The sequence below is a fragment of the Sarcophilus harrisii genome, chromosome 3 (assembly GCF_902635505.1).
Source record: "Sarcophilus harrisii chromosome 3, mSarHar1.11, whole genome shotgun sequence".
In the NCBI taxonomy this organism is placed as follows: Eukaryota; Metazoa; Chordata; class Mammalia; order Dasyuromorphia; family Dasyuridae; genus Sarcophilus; species Sarcophilus harrisii.
In genome coordinates, this window is record NC_045428.1 from 261,193,056 (window position 1) to 261,212,119 (window position 19,064).

Below are 19,064 nucleotides of genomic sequence, written 5' to 3' on the forward strand. Positions count from 1 at the left end.
TGGAAATACCAGACTTCCTTAATTTTAAGATGATCTTTGAGATAAGATAAAAATGAAAAGATGTCATATCACACTACAGGTATAAAGACCAAGTACCCCAACTTCAAATATTTGCAAATTATTATTCTTTAGCATACTGAAATATATTTTCTTGATAGATTACAGGTACTGACTAATTGATGAAAACTGGTGTGGTATAATGGAAGAGTATTGAAATCAGATAAAACCTGTATTAAAATTTTAGATCTGTGACTGTAATCTCAGTCATAATCATTCCTGCTGGGTCTCAGTTTCCTAATCTGTAAAATGAGGTGGTGAATGAATAAGTGATTTCTAAGGGCTCTTTCAGCTCTGCATTCCATGATGGCAAGACTAAATGATTAGTGTTTCATCATTGCTGCTTCTTCAGGGAACAACTCCCCAAGAGCATACTCAAAATGTATACACCTTTGTATCTAAAAGTACTTCACCCCCTCAAGCTGTCTCTCTGTCTTCTCCCCTAAACATTTCCATTGTCATGAGAGTTGGCTCAGGGGCAGACACAAGACAAGCTAATGTGATATACATATTATAGAAACAGTGATGGTTGTGGACTCAGAAAATTTCAGTTTTAATCCTGGTTTTACTGCTTCATCATCATATTACTATCTATATAGCCTTATTCCTCATCTGTAAATTCTGTAAGTGCATAATGTGACTAAAGTAGCTTTCATTTTACGAACAAAGCCTTATTCAGAGCCTTTATGGTAGAGAGGTAAAACTGGGCTCTAGAATGCTATAAAAAGGTGAAAATGAAAGAAAACCAAAAAGGGACTTAGGGAAAAAAGAAAAGCTACTAAAATCTATGTAGAAATAGAAGCACCCTCTTTTAGAGAGCATTTTAAAAATTAAGCATTTACATTAGCTTATGAAGAGAAAATTAAGACATTCTTTTCAAGAGTGTTGTTTGTTTCTAAATAAGAGCACCAGGTTGCAAGAGACCTTGTGGTTTAGGAAATTAAGTCTAGTCTAAGCTAAAAAGACTGGGTTCAAGTATTCTAACTGTACACAGTGGTTATATCATCCTGAGAAAATATTTAGGAAACTCTCTTAAGTCTCTAAATTGTAGAGAAGGTACCCAGCTGAATTGATAAAAGGTATATTAATGAAATCACATGTCTTTATCATGCTGCAAACTTTCTGATTCTGTGATCCTAGCCTCACTTAATATTTTCTAATATCAAAAATAAAAATATAAGAAATAACCTTAGAGATGTTTATCAAATCAGGTACTACCTTAGGAGTATCTATATACATTTAGAAGCAAAGAGCTTCATTTAAAACTAAAAATGTTTCTAAATCAGTCAGGCTCCAGCCCTGAAAAAATTCAGGGTAGATTTCATATTTCAATATAATCCGTAACCTGATCTCATTTCCACTTTAATCTTAAAAGGTTGGGGGAAGTGTTGTTTTTTTCCCCTCTTTCTTTAAAAAAAAAAAAATACCCAAACCCACACACTTAATTGTGTGGAATGAGGTCATTTGCACCTAGGTCATGCATTATATTAAGGCAGTAGGCAACAAGTAGTTTAGATGTGTTTTTAAGGGGTTGCTTTCAGACTGTTAAAGCTGCTTCACAGTTCTTTGCTTCTACCTTAAATCTCCTTTTTTTTTTTTTTTTTTTTTTTTTTAGTTCCAACTGCTACCTTAAATCTCCTTTTTTTTTTTTGTTCCAACTGTTTTGTTTCTTTGAGTTCTTTAGTTATCAGGTTCAATAGGTGGGGGGAGGAGCAGAAGCTGTTAGCTCCACCCTGTCTAGCCTGCAGCTTTCCCTCCCCCTAATGCCCTTAGCCCAGTAACGTTAGTTTCACCGCAGTCCTATTCTCTGCTTTGGTGGTGCTCGAGTTTCCGTGAGCCGGGCTGAGTCTAGGAATCTCCCTCCTTCCTCTCTTTCTTTCTCTTTCTCCCTTTCTCTCGTTTTCTCTCTCGCTTCTACCTTCCCCCGCCCTCCCTTCCCGATCGCTGATCTCTTGCAGCGATGAGGGAACAACTCAAAGGGTAAGTGGATTGCAGACCTAAGATGTTTTCTCTCGCTGAAATCTTTGCACTTGTGGCTCTGCTCGGGCGCGGGGGAACCCGGGGTGTTTAGAGGTGACTGAAAGTTGGGGAAGGCTTTTGTGGATGGAGGTGGGGGGCGCGGCGAGGAACCGCTTCTGTAACCGGGCTTGCCTCCTTCCAGCTGTTGTCTCCCGGTCACCGCTGCAGGTGCTCGCTTTGGCCACGGGGAGCCGGGAGCTAACCCTTTGCTCCGGCTCCGGTGGGAGAGAAGCTCGGCTCTCCCCGGGGAACCTGTCTCCCACCCTCCGGTTTTAGGGAGCGCTACGGAGGGTTCGGGGGTGGCGGGGCGGGGTTCCGAAATGGAAAGCCAGGGTTCGTGCAGTGCCAAGAAGTGGCAGCGCTTCCCCGGCGCGGGCGTTTGAGCGATTGGAAGGAAGCGTTTCTCCTTTTTCTTTTTTTCCCCCCTTTCCGAGGAGGGCTAGGGAGCTTTGAAGCTGCCAGTGTGTGTTAGTAACGAACACTGTAATTAAATCCTTCATTTAAAGACCTTACGGAGTGGGGAAGCGGGGCTACTTTCCATTGTATTCCAAGTGCTAAAAGGTCAACTTTCTGCCTGATTTCTTCGGAGGGATTCCAAATGACATTTCATGCTCGTGCATTTTCTCTTCTGTGGGTTAGTTTCGCTGTAATTGTCTCGTTGGGACACGTAAGACTTGCAGATGTGAATTAAATAAAAACAGTTAAAAACCCTGAAGCGAAGCCAGGAAGTCAAGGACGTGCCAGAGATAGGATGGAAGGGTTTTTCCTTTTCTTTTCTTTTTCCTTTGGGGTTGTGTGTGAGATCACTCGTCCGCCTCCCCCTTGTCTTCACTCCCACCACTCACTCACCCCCCCACCCCGATTCCCACGTTGAACTTCCTAGCTGACTGATGGTACTAAAGTTTATAGTTAAGTTTGGAGCCAAGTGCTTATTGACTCGTGGAAATAAAAATATTTCATTGAGATTATCTTTGAATGCCTTAAGTGCTAACATGGTTAAATATTAATAAGTTGTGTGAAAGGAATGCTTAAAGGTGTTTACTGGTCCATAGGAGCCATGTTTACATTTGAAGTGTGCTTTTAGAAAAGCGTTTGAAACAGCTGATTTCAGAGGTAGGAATCCCTCCTAATGGTTTTTAGAGCCTTTCACCATCCTCTAAAATCTACAATCACTTCCTTACTCACCTGCCCGTCTCTGTCCCTTTCTTTTCATCCTTGTCTCTTTCACGTGGAAGTACCTTTGTTTCAAAACCTAAAGCTAAACTTTTAGCTAACCATAAAGCCCTAAGTTCTCTCGAGAAGCACGGGAGTAGAAAAGAAACAGTTTTATGAAAGGTCTTTGACCCTTTATCACCGTGGAATTGGTTGCAGTCATCATTGTTTGATCTTGGATTCGACAAGACCCTGCAGTGAAATTGCTTTGGCCAAAGTAGAGGGGATAAGCTTTGAAAAGCAAATAGATCCGTGGAGGAAGAACAGCTGGAAGGGTTAGAGCTTTAACCACGGAGCACTCGGCTTTGTCCACGACTGAGGATACAAAATAAAATAAATGCTGAAGATCCTGGAGAAGGAGAAATAAATAGGCATCTAGGGGATAAATGATGCTTAATTTGACATTCTACCACTCTTCCCTCTATCAGCGTTTAGCACAAACTTTTCAATATGTTTTTCCCCTTGCTCCTTAGAATTCCAGTAACACTTAGGCAGAGCCAATAAAGCATGCAAAAACTAAGTTTTCTTTCAAAAGCAGTCTGATCCCCAGATTAAAGGGAAATCATTTTTGTATGTGGATCAATGGGCTCTAGGTTTTATATATGAAGAAAAACTCTAATCCTCTGCAAACCACTAGAGAATGCTACCTTTTTATATCACTGCATAGTGATTAGTTTTCTCCCTGGGAAGTAGCAGAAAGATATAAAAAGGCAACTGTTCGAAATATTTTCAGTGCAGTATGAGTGGTGGCAGAGAAATCTTATTTTAATTAGGCAACCGCCATTTCCCTACAACAGTAACAAAAATTTGTTACTTTTAAAAAGTGTTTAATGTTAGTTTTAAGAAACTAAAAGAACAATTCCAGTAAATAGGATTATTCCAGCACTGACAGTAGCTCTGAAGCTGTTATAATAACCTTGTACACTACTTGAAACTAAAGAAGGTGAGAGAGAATCTAAATTGTGTGGTAGGAAATTAGGTCAGCGCTGTGCACTGTGGAGTAATACTTTAATTTCTAATTATTGGCAAGTAGGTGTCGCTGAAGTTTTTTGTCACATTGGATGATTTGCTATTCTCATACACATCTGGTTCCTTTTGCATGCTTAAATAAAGGCGTAAGGAGAAAATTTCTTGTAACATACATTAAATATAAAGAATGATGATTTGAAGAAAACTCGCAAAAGCATGGAGAACTTTGAGACTTTGGTACCACAACACTAACCTCACTAATAATTGTAAAAGGTTTATGTCCTATGATTTGTTTTTAGGATGTTTTAAGATTTTTATTTTCCTATCCCAATGTTGGAATATTGTTCCATTTCTAGTCTTGGGATCGCAGTCCTGAGCAAAGATTACTTCCAAGTAATTTAAAAAATACAATAGTCCTAAAACATCCATAGATTTTTATTATTTCTTGCTTATCGATTATACAGTCTATAGAAACATAAGTGAAGGTTGGAAATGGAGAACTGAGGCAGTGCCCGAAATCAAACCTCCCTCTCTTCCCCAAATGTAGCATATTATTCTGTTATCTATTTACTTAAGGTGACATTGTATTTCTGACAGATTATGCAGGCCACTTGCCTTGATTCTGCATTTTTATAATGCAGACACCCTTGTGAACATTAAGAAATATTGGACTTTGGAATCTGTGATGTACAGAAAGGTATAGTGAAGATAAGGGTAATGCAGATTTAGCCTGCAGCATCATTCAATGCACTTTCTATCTAAAAACATTTATCTTGTCCTATGTTAGGATTAAATCTTCTGCAATGCCTTTTGGATTCCAAGCAGGTTATAAAGGGGAGAGGGGACAAGTAGGAAGTAAGGTAGATATCACTCAAACTATCACTACAAAATAAAATGATTTACTTGATCAGAAAAATGCTTTATTTTGTGCTGGATAAATAGGAAGTCAATTCACTTATGTGCTTGCTAGTTATAGCCAGCCAGTTTTTGAATAAAGTCTGTTATTTCTCTACTGCCCACTTCTTTATGTCTTACCTGTACTTTTCGTAACTGAAACAATGAAAACCAAAATATGGGGGGTGGGGGTTGTCATTTTTATTTTGCATTTCTGATCAAAGGTTGGGAACAGGAGATGAAGTGGATGGTCTAAGCAATTTGTTTAAATTGAATTGGGGGATTCCGGAGGAATTTTTTTTTTTTTAATGTATCCTATGTCCCAGTTGCCAGAGGTAACTGAGAACTGCTCATTGTAAAGGGTAGTGTACTTCAGTTTTCATTCTGTTATCAGAAAAGAGTATTTAAATTCAACCAACTGATAGATTCAAGTGAAATAGTATTAAAGTGAACCTCTGTTATTATATTTTTAAAACTTAAAATAACTTTTTTTTTCAATCGCTAAAGTATTTCTCTTGAAGGAATGCAGAAAAGGTTAACATCTTGAAGGACTATGATGAGCTAAGTAATAGTTCTGAAAATTGTATTTGTAGACATCACTCGAAAGGCAGTTTCTGAATATTTGTTCCTATTTTTATTACATGATTGATGCTTTGGGGGATTTGTTTTGCTGCGTTTTTTCTTAATTCAGCTATTTCATTCCTATGGTGTTAGGGAACTCTATTCCAGTCTTCTTTGACTCTTTCTAAGACTATCATAAACTATTAGCTTTTTGAAGGATTTGTTTTCCAGCTTTATCAACTCTAGCAAACATTTCCCTGCAGATCTATTAAAGATGCTACAGTGTTCCCAAATGGACTTGAAATTGCACTGAATTGCTGAATTGACATTTTACTTCACATAATGTTCTTAAGTGCCTATCTATAAAGATACATAGGTGTACATTTTTCTTTACCTGCTCTTCTCTCCTTCACCAACCCCAGTGCTCACAATTATATGGCCTTTGGAAATGGCAGAGAAGCAGATGAAGTATAGTCTCAATGGAATCTAACCTTTCCTTGAGCTGCACTTGTCTATGGAATTGTTGATAACTTTCTGAGCTAAAAATGTTCAGAAACAGGCATCACTTTTTCGATGAAGTGAAATAGCTGCAGCCTTCTTGTGCTCTGCATATAAAGTACTAACAGAATCCACCCCTATTTTTACAGATGGTCAACCTTTCCAGTATTCATAGTAACTGGGTTACAAGGCTTTCTAAAAGCAGAGTGCTGTACTTCAGAGCCCCTCACTCTAGAAACTATTATAGTCTTTGAGATGTGATTTTTTGGGGGCAGTAGCCCCTTACTTACACTTACTTTATACTTTCCTTATATTAAGAGAAGTGGTACTTTCCTTATGTTATTTACCAAAGAGTATCTACCCAGATGTGTAAGGTAGAAAAAACATTCATTACTGCTTACATTTCTTGAAGTTTCTGTAGAGACTAAGCTGCTTGGTAGGGTACCGGGCCCAAATCAATTTGGTGCTCTTCTTGACTAGTGGATAAAAGAAACCAGAAGACTACAATTTCCAGTAAAAGCATCTCATGGGAGCACTTACAGAATTAGAGAATTACAGAGCTGGAAGGGACTTTTTAGAGCATCTTATTCAGTCCTTTTATTTTACAAATAAGAAATCAAAAGCCTGAGATTGATTTGATTTGCATGAAGTTTTTAAAGCTGCTCAGATTTGATCAGCTCAATATTTTTAGAAGAATTTATATATTTATATAACCTTACTAAAGATGTGCCGTTTTATTTAAATAATCACAAAAACTCATGTTTATTTTGTGCATTTTGGTTTTTCATGATTTACATCCCCTTGAGACAGGCATTGAAAGAATTATTGTCTCCATTTTATAGATGAGGAAACTGAAGCTTGGAAATGTTGTGACTTGCCCATGATCCTACAGGTGGGAGGTTCCTGGACTCTTCTACTTAGAAACACTAGCAAGTAGGGGGATCTAGGGCCCAAATCCAGATCTTCAAAATTTTTCTGCTATATTTTTCTGCCTCAACATCTTATACTTGTATTAAACTTTAAATGACTTTGCCATACATTTTCTCATTTGCTAAAAGGCCTTGTAGGTATCATATGTAATTAGCTTGTTACTTATGTCTCCTGTGGAAGAGATTGGCTGTGGGATAATCAGCTAAGCCTGCATTCAATATTATGTTAGCCAAAAGTCCACAAAGAAGAAACGTTCTTTTAGGTAAAGGTAATTTCAAAGCTATGTAACTATCATTAGTCTTCTCTTTCTCTCTGAGTAGGCCTCATATACTCTGCTTGGACATGTCTCATATAAATGCCCAGATTTCAGGCGCTCAAAAAAAAAAAAAAAAAAAAAAAAAGGCTGTTGGGGGTGGGATCCTGCATGGATTGTATACACAAGGATGCCTTTATGCTACATTTTCTATCATTTTTTATAATTTTCTATCATGTGCTTCTAGGAAACTAGAAATATGATTCTTTGAGGTTTTGTATAAATGGTTTAATCTGAGAAAAAAATATATGTAGATAGCTGTCCCTGATTTATACATATAATAGAATTCAGAAACAATGGAGTTTTGTTCTTTTCAAAGGCAGAAAATGATAGCCCACAACCAAAGTTAGCTAGAGTTCCAGGAATGGAAGAGAGCTGTGAATTCACCATTCATTTTCAAGGATGCAAGGGAAAAGTATGGTAATGAAAAACTGAGTTATAAAGACAGGTTCAGAAGAAGAGAAAGGAGGAGGTAGGACCTTAGAATTTTCAAGGCTTTTAGCTAAAATGCAACTGAAGTCCAAGTAAAATACACAAATGGATATTTAGAGGAAAGAGAAAAGAAAAAGTAGGCTTCCAGGATGCATAATGAGAAAAGATTTAAATATTAGACTGTTAGCCCTATTACTGAAAATTTTAAGCAGTAATTGATTGTCTGTTGTCCTTATAAGTTTAAAAAGTAGGTTGATACTCCAGTCAGTTGGTGAGTACCTCTGAAGTTCAACCATTGTGTATATACAATAAACAGTTTTGTTTTTCAGAATTAAGAGCTTACATATTGTTTTGCTATGGGTGAAGGGGCACAAAAAGTTATAGCTACATTGTTTGGAAAACAGTATCCTTTTAAATTAGCAATGCTTCTTCCTTTGGGGTTAAAATACACTTCTATTTACTTCTGCTCCTAGAGTAAACACTTTTCATCAAATTATACACATATATGAAAATTCTTTGAGGGAAAAATAACAGATGGTTCCAAATCAGAAAATATTTTTTCTTCTTTTCTTTTATCAATTGCAGTTATGCTTTCTAAAATGTTTCCTTCATGTTTTTTTGTGTTTTAGCCATGAGACCCAAACAACCTGCTGGGATCATCCCAAAATGACTGAGCTCTACCAGTCTCTAGGTAAGAAAATCTTTACATTTCTAGGGATTAAAAAAACAAATTAATTTTAAAGCTACCAGTTTTGACTTGGTAACCCTTGTACTGACCATCTAGTAATTAAATCTGAATGAAGTAAGCTATGTATGACATGTAAGACATACATGGCTTACAATTAAAAAGCATTCCAATACATGTCTAATATACTTCTTTGTTTTTCCTTCAAAATTATGTGAATAATTTATTTTTAAAATCTGCCATTCAGCAACATTAAGTCCATGCCAGTACATGCTGTTTAAGGAGCTGCTGTTTTATGTCTAGAAGGCCTTGGAAACATTAACTGATTGAATTTTTTAAAAGAGTCACAAAGTTGTACTTAATGAATTCTGAGCATTTGAAAACCAAACCCAAAAGTAATTTGCGCCCAGGAGAGCTAGGTTCAAATCCTGGTTCTCCAAATACTAGTTATGTCACCATGAGCAAATCAACTAACATGTGTGAGTCTCAGTTTATTCATTAAAGAACAACAAATACTCACATGACCTACCTTACCAGTATTACTCTGAGGGCAATCTACTGTATAAACCTTAAAAGTGCTATGTAAATGTGAGTTGCTACTATTTTTGTAGACAAATTAAAATTTCAAAGCGTCATGACACCTGACAGATTTTAAACCCTAGAAACTCTGCAGAATATTCTTTTTCTGCAATGACAAATTTCTTGGAATTTCTTAACAAGTTGCATATTATAAAGAGATAATATAAAGTGCAACTAGGCTACACAGTGAATTAGAGCACCAGCCCTGAAGTCAGGAGGATCTGAGTTCAAATCTAGTCTCAGAAACATATTAACTGTGACTCTGGGCAAGTCACTTAACCTTGATTGACTTCAAACAAAGAAAGGGAAAAAATAAGAGAAATATATTTTTCATATAATTTATTCATGGATAAGATTGGGTATTAAAATTGTACTTTTCTAAATTTTTGCTTGTTCCCTTATTGGAATATGTTTATATGGAATTATGTAGAATACATATTCATGTATTGTATTACCAAAGGATTCTATGTTTTAGCACCTAAGTTGATGGTAGTTCTGCTTCTAGGCCCAAAAAGAAGACAACTATTTCAAATACTTGAAGACAAATATCACTCCCAATAAGTTTTCTTCTCTACACTAAACATCCCTAATTCTTTCTTCTCCTCCCTATATTAGTACTGATGAGAATGATGATGATATTAACTGCCATTTATAGATTAGTTTAAGATTTGCAAAGTAATGGGCATTCATTGTCATTTCATCCTCATAATACCCCTTTGGTGGAGGTAGTATTAGTACCGTTTTATAGATGAACAAACTGAAGTTGAGTTATTTATTTCTGGTTTTATAGCTTGTTCATTTGGGAGGTAGGCTCTGAACCAAGGGAGCATCTGTATCTAAGTTCAATGCTTTTAAAACTATACTTGTCAGCCTTTGTACAGTGTGATTTTTTTTTAAGATTATGTTTTCCTTTTTTGCCTAGGCTAGAAGTAGAGGGGCTACAGATGACCCAGGTTTTTGCTTACTTAATTCCAACTGGGACAGTTTTTTACTCCTTAGGCAATTGGTTTCCCTCATCTCCTTTTACCATAATAATACCAATTGGCTTAGCCCACTGAAACTCAGAATTTGAGCTTAAGAGATCCACCAGCCTTACCCTTCTTGGTAATAGGAATTACACCTGTGAGGGCATCAAAATCAGGTCACTAACCTAGGTCTTTTGATTTTTAAATTCAGCATTTGTTCTATTACCACATTGATTCTACTTTGTAGGCAGTCTCTGACACAACTTTATCCTCCCGGACCAGTGGTTCTTGAAAAGGGGAACTTATTTTTGAATATTATGACAACTGTATCTCAGTATGTTTGGTTTACTTTGTAATCTTATATATTTTATACATTTTAAAATATTCTGATAAGAAATCCATCAACAGATTACTAAAAGGTTCCATCTTGTTAAAAAAAAAAAAAAAGGTTAAGACTCCTATTCTAGATTCATAGAATGTTAAAGCTTTATGGACCTTAGAGAGCATCTAGGTTAATTTTCTCATTTTACAGAGAAGTTAAATTTATATTGTCTTAGTTAAGTGTTTATCTCCTTAGTGAACTTAATGATGAAAATCAAAGAAGAAAATGAGATCACTTTACTTTTTATAATTTCCATTGAATTCCTACTCTTATATGGTAATAATAATATAAAAATAACAATAACAATACCAATAGATAACATTTATAGAGTGATTTAAGGTTTTTGAAACTTTTGCAAATATCTCATTTGATTATCACAACAGTCTATAAGCAAGTGCTATATTATTATCTCCATTTTATAGATGACGAAACTGAGGTAGGTGAGTCTATATGTGACTTAATTAGGGTTACACAGCTAGTAAGTATCTAATGCAATATTTGATCAAATTCCTGGGTCCCAGTGCAGCATTTTTTCCACTACTCAACCATCTTGAGTCCTTTTTGAAGGTAACTTGGGGTTCTTGCAGATTTTCCCTACAAAGGATGAGTTTTGGCACTTTTTATTAAGCTAGAAAGGCTTTGAGTTTAAGTCTATGGATGATTTGCATGCCCTTTTTTAGATAACCAACATAACTGTATCTGGAGAATCCCATAAGCATATTGGATAATGTTAATGGAGGTAATATTCACACTGAATAAGATATTTAAGTAAAAATATTCTTTTAATGAAAAGTTCCAAATAACATTAGGAAAAGTTAACTAGTAGCAATTAAATATGTAGCTACCTTAAAGGGAATAAATGTACTTTCTAAAGTATATGTATATTAGATAGTTTTAAAAAATTATAACCTCATTGAAAAACAGATTTTCACATACTACACAATGATAGAACCACTAGGTCATTGTTACAAAGTATAATTCTTGAAAGTCTTGGAATTATAAGTGGTTCCAAGTTAATGAAAAGATCACTAAATTGACTGAAGTAAAGAATGAACTACAGCTAATAATGCATGATAAAATCAGAAAGATTTTGGGAAAATAGGAGGACCAATGAGGATAGAGTCTGTGCTTGTGATGAATGATATGATAATGGATGATAATGAAAAAGCAGAACTACTTAATTCCGATTTTGCTTCTGATTTTTCCTGGATAATTTTTGGTGAGGCACTGTGGCATAGTATATAAAGAGCTGGTTATAGGAACAAGACACCCAATTTCAAGTTAAATAATTTGTCCATTCACTTTGGGCATTCTGATACACTCTTGAGTCATTTACTTTGGGCAAATCATTTAATTTGCTAGTGCCCCAAACAGACTGTAACTTGTAGTTAGTTGCCTATCTACATTGATAGAAGGAGTTTATTCATTGGGAGAAAACCATAGGTGTAGTGTAACAACACAATTAAACAAGAAAGAAGAATATTTGGGTTGGAAGTCAAAATAAAAATAGCTAATTGTTGTTTGAAACCCAGGATAATTGGGAGAAAGTGAAGGAGCAATGTAGCTATATGTGTTAAGATTTCCAGACCCAAATGAAATATATTCTGAGTTATTGGAAGAATTGGTTGATATAATTGCTAAGTCACTGTCAGTGATCACTGTATTATTCTGAGAATTGAAAGAGATGCTATTAACAGTAGAAATAAATATCTTGAATTTTTTTAAAAAAGAAAGGAGATGGAGTCTATAAACTATAGACCGATGAGTTTGATTTATATTCTAGGCAAAAATCCTAGGACATATCATTAGGAATGTTAGTAAACATCTAGAAAAGGAAGCACTGATCACAAACTGCCATCTTGAGCTCATCAAGAAAAGATCATGGCAAACTAATCTCATTTACTTTTTTTTTTTAATATGATTACCAATCTGCATAGACCAGGTGAATGCTATCAGTGGCTTACCTGGATTTTAGCAAAGCTAAAGAAACTGTCATGCTCATCTTGTGGCTAAGGGGGAAAGATGTGGATTTGGAACTAGTCAAATGGTTGTATCAAAAGAATCTCATTTTGGAAGATCTCTAGTGCAAGGATTCTGTTTAATATTATTAATCAATGACTTGGCTTAAAGCATAAATGATATGTTTTCAAACTTGTAGGTTGTTAAGAACAAGAAGGGGTAGATAACATATTGGATGATGATAGTATTAGGGTCCAAAAATATTTCATTAGTTTAAATCATTGGCTATTAGTGTCTTTCTTCTGTTGATTATTTCCTATTTGTCTTGTATTAGAGCTAGTTTGTACATAGTTGGTTGTGTCACTTCCCTCATTGGATTGTGAGCTCTTCAAGGACAGGAGCTGTCTTTTTCCTTTCTTTGTATCCCTGGGACTTAGCACTGTGCTTGCCACACAGTTTGTGTTTAATATTTGACTGGATGACTTAGTGAATCTAATAAAATAAAATTATATTGGTATAAATTTAGTCTTACACCTGGCTCACAAAGTCAATCTCACAAATACAGGTGGAGGAGATAGGTTAGAATGTAATTTACCTGAAAAAGGCCTGGGGATTTAAGTGGATTACAAGAGCAACAGTGTGATGTGGCAGCCAAACCATTTTGATCAGCTCCATCACACAGCTGCCCATTATATTACTAAAGCACAGGTCTGACCAGTGTTAATGACTTACTCAGTGAACCCTGGTGCTTCCCTCATTACTTGGGCACCAATTACAGACTCCTCAGTTTATCCTTTAAAAGTTCATCACCTCTCCTCTCCAACCTGCCTTTCCAGCAGTATTGCTCTCCTTTATGTTTTCTGCAGTTCAGCCAAAAAGGTCTTATTTCCATCCCTCTTATGTAACATTACATCTCTTTCTGTCTTCACACTGTTTTTTTTTTGTAATGCCTGAAACATACTCTTTTCTTACTTTTATCTCTTAAGAATCCCGAATACCTCAAATGTAACCATCTATGTGAAGCCTTTCTTCATTTACCAATCTCCCCATCACACCCCACTCCTGCTCCCTGCTCACATAATTCTGTATTTATTGTTTAGAAACAGATATTTACCAAGATTGTTTAATGAAAAACAGCTGTAAAAATATTGCCCCCCCAAAAAAAAATTTTTTGGACACATTTTCATAATTACATATAGGATCTGTGGTGAAAACAAGCTTAAACATGGAGCTCACATGTGGCCAAAGGGACACAAAGCTCCTGCCTCCTGATGACTTGAAGCCCCTTTCTTCCTTTGTGGAGGTTTGTGATGTTTCTGTTAGGATTAGCTTTCTGCTAGGCTCCTTATATTCATTATGTGTATATTTTGTGTATTTAATGTGTAAAATCCATGTAAAATCAATGAAAGCATTTTTATCCTTGAATCCCAACAACCCAGCACACTGTTGGGCACAAAAGTACTTAATAACTACTTTTATGCATACACACACACGCGTATGTGTATATATGTATATGTGTATTTTTAGGTTATATGTGTATATTTGTTTTTTACATATTCTCATGAGTCATGTTGGGATTGAAAAATCAAAACAAAAGGGAAATAAAAACTGAGGGGAAAAGACAGAAGAAAAAAAGATGAAAATAGAATGTTGAGATTTAATTCAGTCCCCATAGTTTTCTCTCTGAATACAGACAGTGTTTTCCATCCAAAGTTTATTGAAATTGCCCTGTATCATTGAATTGCTGAAAAAAGCCAAGATTATCATAGTTGAATGTTACACAATCTTGTTGTGTACAATGTTTTCCTGGTTCTGTTTATTTCACTCAGCATCAGTTCATGTAAATCTTTCCAGGCTTTTCTAAAGTCAGCCTGTTTTTATAGAACAACAATATTTCCATTACTTTCACATACCATAAATTATTCAGCTATTGCCTAGTTTATGAGCATCTGTTCATTTTCCAATTCTTTGTCACTACAGAAAGAGCTGCTACAAACATTTTTGCACATGTGGATCTTTTTTCCTCTTTTACGGTTTCTTTGAGAGTACTTAATAAATACTTAAAGATTAATGACTCTTAGACTACATTAATAACAAAATGATAATGACTAATAATTGCAAACACCTGTGATTGTTACTACTTAGAGCTTTAAAGTTTACAAAACACTTGTCCAACATCTCTTTTGAACTACACAAGTCTGTGAGTTAAGTAATATAGATATTTTTATCTTTATTTTATATCTGAGATAAATAAGGCTTAGGAAGACTTAGTAGACACATAGCTAATAAGTGATGGAAATAAAATACTGTCCTAGGTTTTCCTGATCCTAAGTCTAGTTCTTCATCCACAGTTGCATGTTGAGCCATACTGCTGCTCTCATTAGAGAACTGAGATAGTCCCAATGTGTCTTTATCTTTAGTCATATTGCTTGTCTAAGGCTGTGGACAGCCCCACATTTGGGGAAGGACATTGGTAAGTTACAGAGCATTCAACAGAAGGCAACCAAGACTGTGTAAAGACTCAAGATCATAGCATATGAGGATCAGTTGAAGGAACTTGGAATGCTTAGAACAGACAAGTGAAAATTGAGGGCTGTTTGACAGATTTAGCCAAGAACCCATAACATCAGCATATCTAAAAGAATTAGGTTTATTTTGCTTGACTTTAGAGCAAAGGAGCTCTTTGAAGTAGGAATAAAGGATGACCAAAGCACCCAATCTCTCTGGGGCCTCTTAGAATTATAGTCTATGTCCACTACTCCTATACGGACATCAGTTTTTTCATCTTTAAAAAGAAAGAACTAGATGACCTCCAAATTTCCTTCCTCATCCAAGTCTGTGATTTTGCACTACCTCAGGATTATTCTGTTGGGATTTCTTAACAGAGAAGTAGCATTATGTCTGATTCATGAGCTGAATTCCCAGATTGAAATACTTTTCATTTAGCATTTTTACTAGTGGAATGTAAAGAGTGCTGTTCTAATCAGTTATCTTGGTGGTTTTAAAAACCAAAAGCTCTTTAAGGCTCCAAAGTACACATTATTTTGATTCAGTAAGTGTTATTTTTACTGATAGCTGTGATCTCTGGAATTTATCATGAAATATGAATGCAATATTGATTATGCAAAGTACTACTTAGTAATCTTGTCATTTTCTCATATGTAGACCTATATATTCTAAAGTTTCTTATGATTGCTGTAAGCACTTTAAAAAACTACTATAATATATGTAGTTTAAAAAGCACTTAAAATAATTCTTAAATGCCATATTTGGTATCATAAATAGTGTTTGCTCCTTTTGTTTCATAGCCATATGGAAATAGGAATTTGAAATATTAACGAGTACCAATATGATCATGAAAATATATGAGTAATGTGATGGCAACAGTCATATATTAGCCCTTATATGTATGTGCCAGGCTCTGTTGTAAGAATTGGGGATGGAAATAGAGAAGAGAGCTGTGTAGAGGAATAAGGTTGATGGTAGAAGTGAATGTATTGGGAGTGGGAATGGTGTCAAAGTCTGACTTGCCCAAGCCATATCTAATATGTAGCTTTTTTTTTTTCCTGAGGCATTTGGGATTAAGTGACTTGCCTAAGTGTTAGGCAATGTTAGGCCTAAGTGTTAAGTGATAGCTAGCAAGTGTTAAGTGTCTGAGTTCAGATTTGAACTCAGGTCCTCCTGATTTCAGGGCTGGTGCTCTATTCACTGTACCATCTAGCTGCCCCTAATCTGTAACTTTTAAATGAAAATGTAGCAGTACTATCCTGCTTGTTATGATTTCTTTACTCTCTCTTAAGCCTTCTTGATTTATTACTCTTTACTGCCTGTTTTTTTCTTCACTGATTCTGTGATCTATCTCCTGTGCACTAGTTATTCAGAGGGTCTAGCAACATTTTATTTCTGCATAATAAGCTGCAAAGCCAATAATTTGAAGAGTGGGCACTTTTGTTTTAAGTTATCAGATAGACCATTCAGGTATAATGTCACAACTTTCTACTATTTAAAATGTGACTTGTGAATTTTTTTCAGAAATTCTTCGAAAGATTAAGCAAAGGAAAAAAAAAATCCATTGGCCTATAAATTGATGGCACTTTGCCTATAGCCTTTTGCCAGGAAAGTGCTTCTGAGTATTGAAATAAAGACTCAAGAGAGGGCATGTTTTATCTTTTACATGTGCAGTAATAGGATGTATAACTCTTTAGCATTTCTAGTAAGTGAGTATATACAATTGTCCTCCCTCCCCAAGCTCTCCCTTTCCTCCAGATGAATAGCTTCACAAACAAGCAATTACAGCTGCAACATGCACACTTTAAATTCCCTTAGTTCAACTTGCCCCCATGAAAAAAATATGTGCAGAACTTCCATCCCTTGTTAATGTTTGTTCATTTTCTTGTTTAAAAAAAAAAAGGCTCTTACATTACATTATACATTCTTGCTTGATTATATTTTGTGATTAGATTCTGTAATGCTCTGAGGTAACACTTTATGAATTCTTTTTGCATTAAAGGCTTATTCCTAAAACACTTATTATCTTGGAGGTTTATTTGAACTTATCTTGGGAAAAAAGCTAGTACTATATAAGCTACCACAACTAATTATGAACTTTAAGAGTAGAGATTTATAGTAGCAGAGAAAAGCATAAATTTGACTTGGAGAGTCTCCTGAGAATTCACTTTGGTACCAGTGATTGTTGGTACCTGGTACCTTGGCTTTAGGCTTATTTTTCCCTATAAGGCATGGTGACTTCTGGAATAATTCTGTTCTAGCTTCTGTTGATTTCTCCTTGTTCCTAGTGGGATTGCCCATGATTATCTTCTGCTGTCCCTAGTTGGATGATGAAATTGCAAGAAAAGAAAAAAAGCCACACACTATTTAATAAGGAGAGATATATGTGATATTTTTATGCCCTGTTTGGGGAAGGTGGGAAGATAAGTTTAAAGAGAAGTTAAGATATATATTGAACTACCTGCCATCTAGGGGAAGGGGGTAGGAGGGGATAGGAGGGGAAAAGTTTTAACAGAAGGTTTTGCAAGGGTCAGTGTTGAAAAACTACCCATGCATATGTTTTGAAAATAAAAAAACTATAATAAAAAAAAAAAGAGATTAAGAGGTTATATTCAAAGTCATATAGTCATTTTGGCAGAGGATAGGAAGTGGATTTCAAGAGTTTTCCTTAACTTTTTGTCCTGCTTTTGTATTTTTAAAGAGCAAACACTCCACAAATCACTTGTTTTTAATTTCTTTACTTGTTTTGTAGGTCCAATTTGTGATTTCACTGGTAATGGGAAATTCTTCTTCCAATTCAGATTAGCAATTATTATGCAATTAAAATAGTTGTTGCCTGTGGCACTAATTTGCCAAAGTCCCATAGCCAGGTTACGTCAGAGGCAGAAATTGAACTTTTATTATATTATATCACACTGATGTATGCATGTGCATGCATGCACACACATGTATTTATGCTTGTTTGTATAATCAATGTCTTTTTTTCCAATATGATGTCATTTTCCAATATCCTACCTCCTTTCTTGAACAGACAATAAACACAACTAATCAGCAATGTCTTCTAGTATATGGGACATTCTACATCCATAATTTCCCATTTTCCTACTGAAGAGAGAAAATGATGTGTTTCATCATTTAATACTCTGTGCTCAAAATTGAACATTGTATTGCATTTAAATTTGATTGCCCTTAGAAACACTTTCAGTGAACTGATCTGTAATGGATCTTCCTCAATTCGAAAAAGTACAATAAATTAAATTTTTCTGTTTTTTTTAATAAAAGGATATTTCAGTGAAGTAAAAAAAAATTATGTTAATTTTCAAACAAGTAAAGATTTCTTAATCTCTTCTCCCCAAAGGTACACAAACTAATTTCCAAAAAAGAATGTCTTTAAGATCTGCACAAGCTTACAATTTAAAGAGCTGCCAAATTACAGTTTGCCTGATTTAAATAAGGGGAACATTAAGGTTATACCTGCAGCTGTGAGCAAAATACTGGATATGTATAATTTTAAGTAGCTAGGTCTGCAAAAGGAGATTTTTCCAGATGGAGAAAGGGCATCTAAAAATTTGAATCTACTCTTATCCAGACATTAAAATATTTTTCATTTTAAGCATACAAATCTGTGTTTAAATTTTCAAGGAAAAGTAATCTCTCTGGCAAGAGAATTCAAACAGAACTCTCATTTTTGAAAATTAGTTTAACAAAACCTTCCTTAACATATATAGTTGTACAACCATGACTCTAAAGAACTGAAATAATGAATAGATATTTATTATCTTAGGTGTATGAATTATTGAAATGTAAACCTTTCAGTGTTTTATCACTTTAAAAATTAATGGCAGTACAACAAAAAGGATCTTCCATATCCTGGGTAAATTGGAACTAATGCAATTAATATGATAGCAAAAGTATGAGAATATATAACTTGAATTTTTTAACTTTAGTTATTAAATTTTAAGTTTTTGGAAAGCAGATACCTTTATACTTATTTTTATGTTTCCATACTGCTGCTTACCAGAGCAATTTTGATAGGGTGAAGGAATTTTTTGAGCATAAATATTAGTATAGGGTCTAAACCTCATATTACCTTGAGAAAAA

General features: G+C 35.1%; 1 protein-coding gene across 16 annotated transcripts in view; it reads left to right on the forward strand.

Moving 5' to 3' along the window:
* Window positions 1-19,064, forward strand: part of DMD (dystrophin) — a 2,285,006-nt gene that overhangs the window by 2,141,379 nt on the left and 124,563 nt on the right. For 12 of the 16 annotated variants that reach the window (XM_031963631.1, XM_031963630.1, XM_031963635.1 and 9 more), the window contains one exon: window positions 8,515-8,576. In XM_031963631.1, coding sequence (XP_031819491.1) covers window positions 8,515-8,576 — 62 coding nt within the window. Of the gene's footprint in view, window positions 1-1,809; window positions 2,038-8,514; window positions 8,577-19,064 lie in introns of those variants that run through there. The other 4 variants (XM_031963643.1, XM_031963645.1, XM_031963642.1 and 1 more) reach the window with 4 other exon arrangements.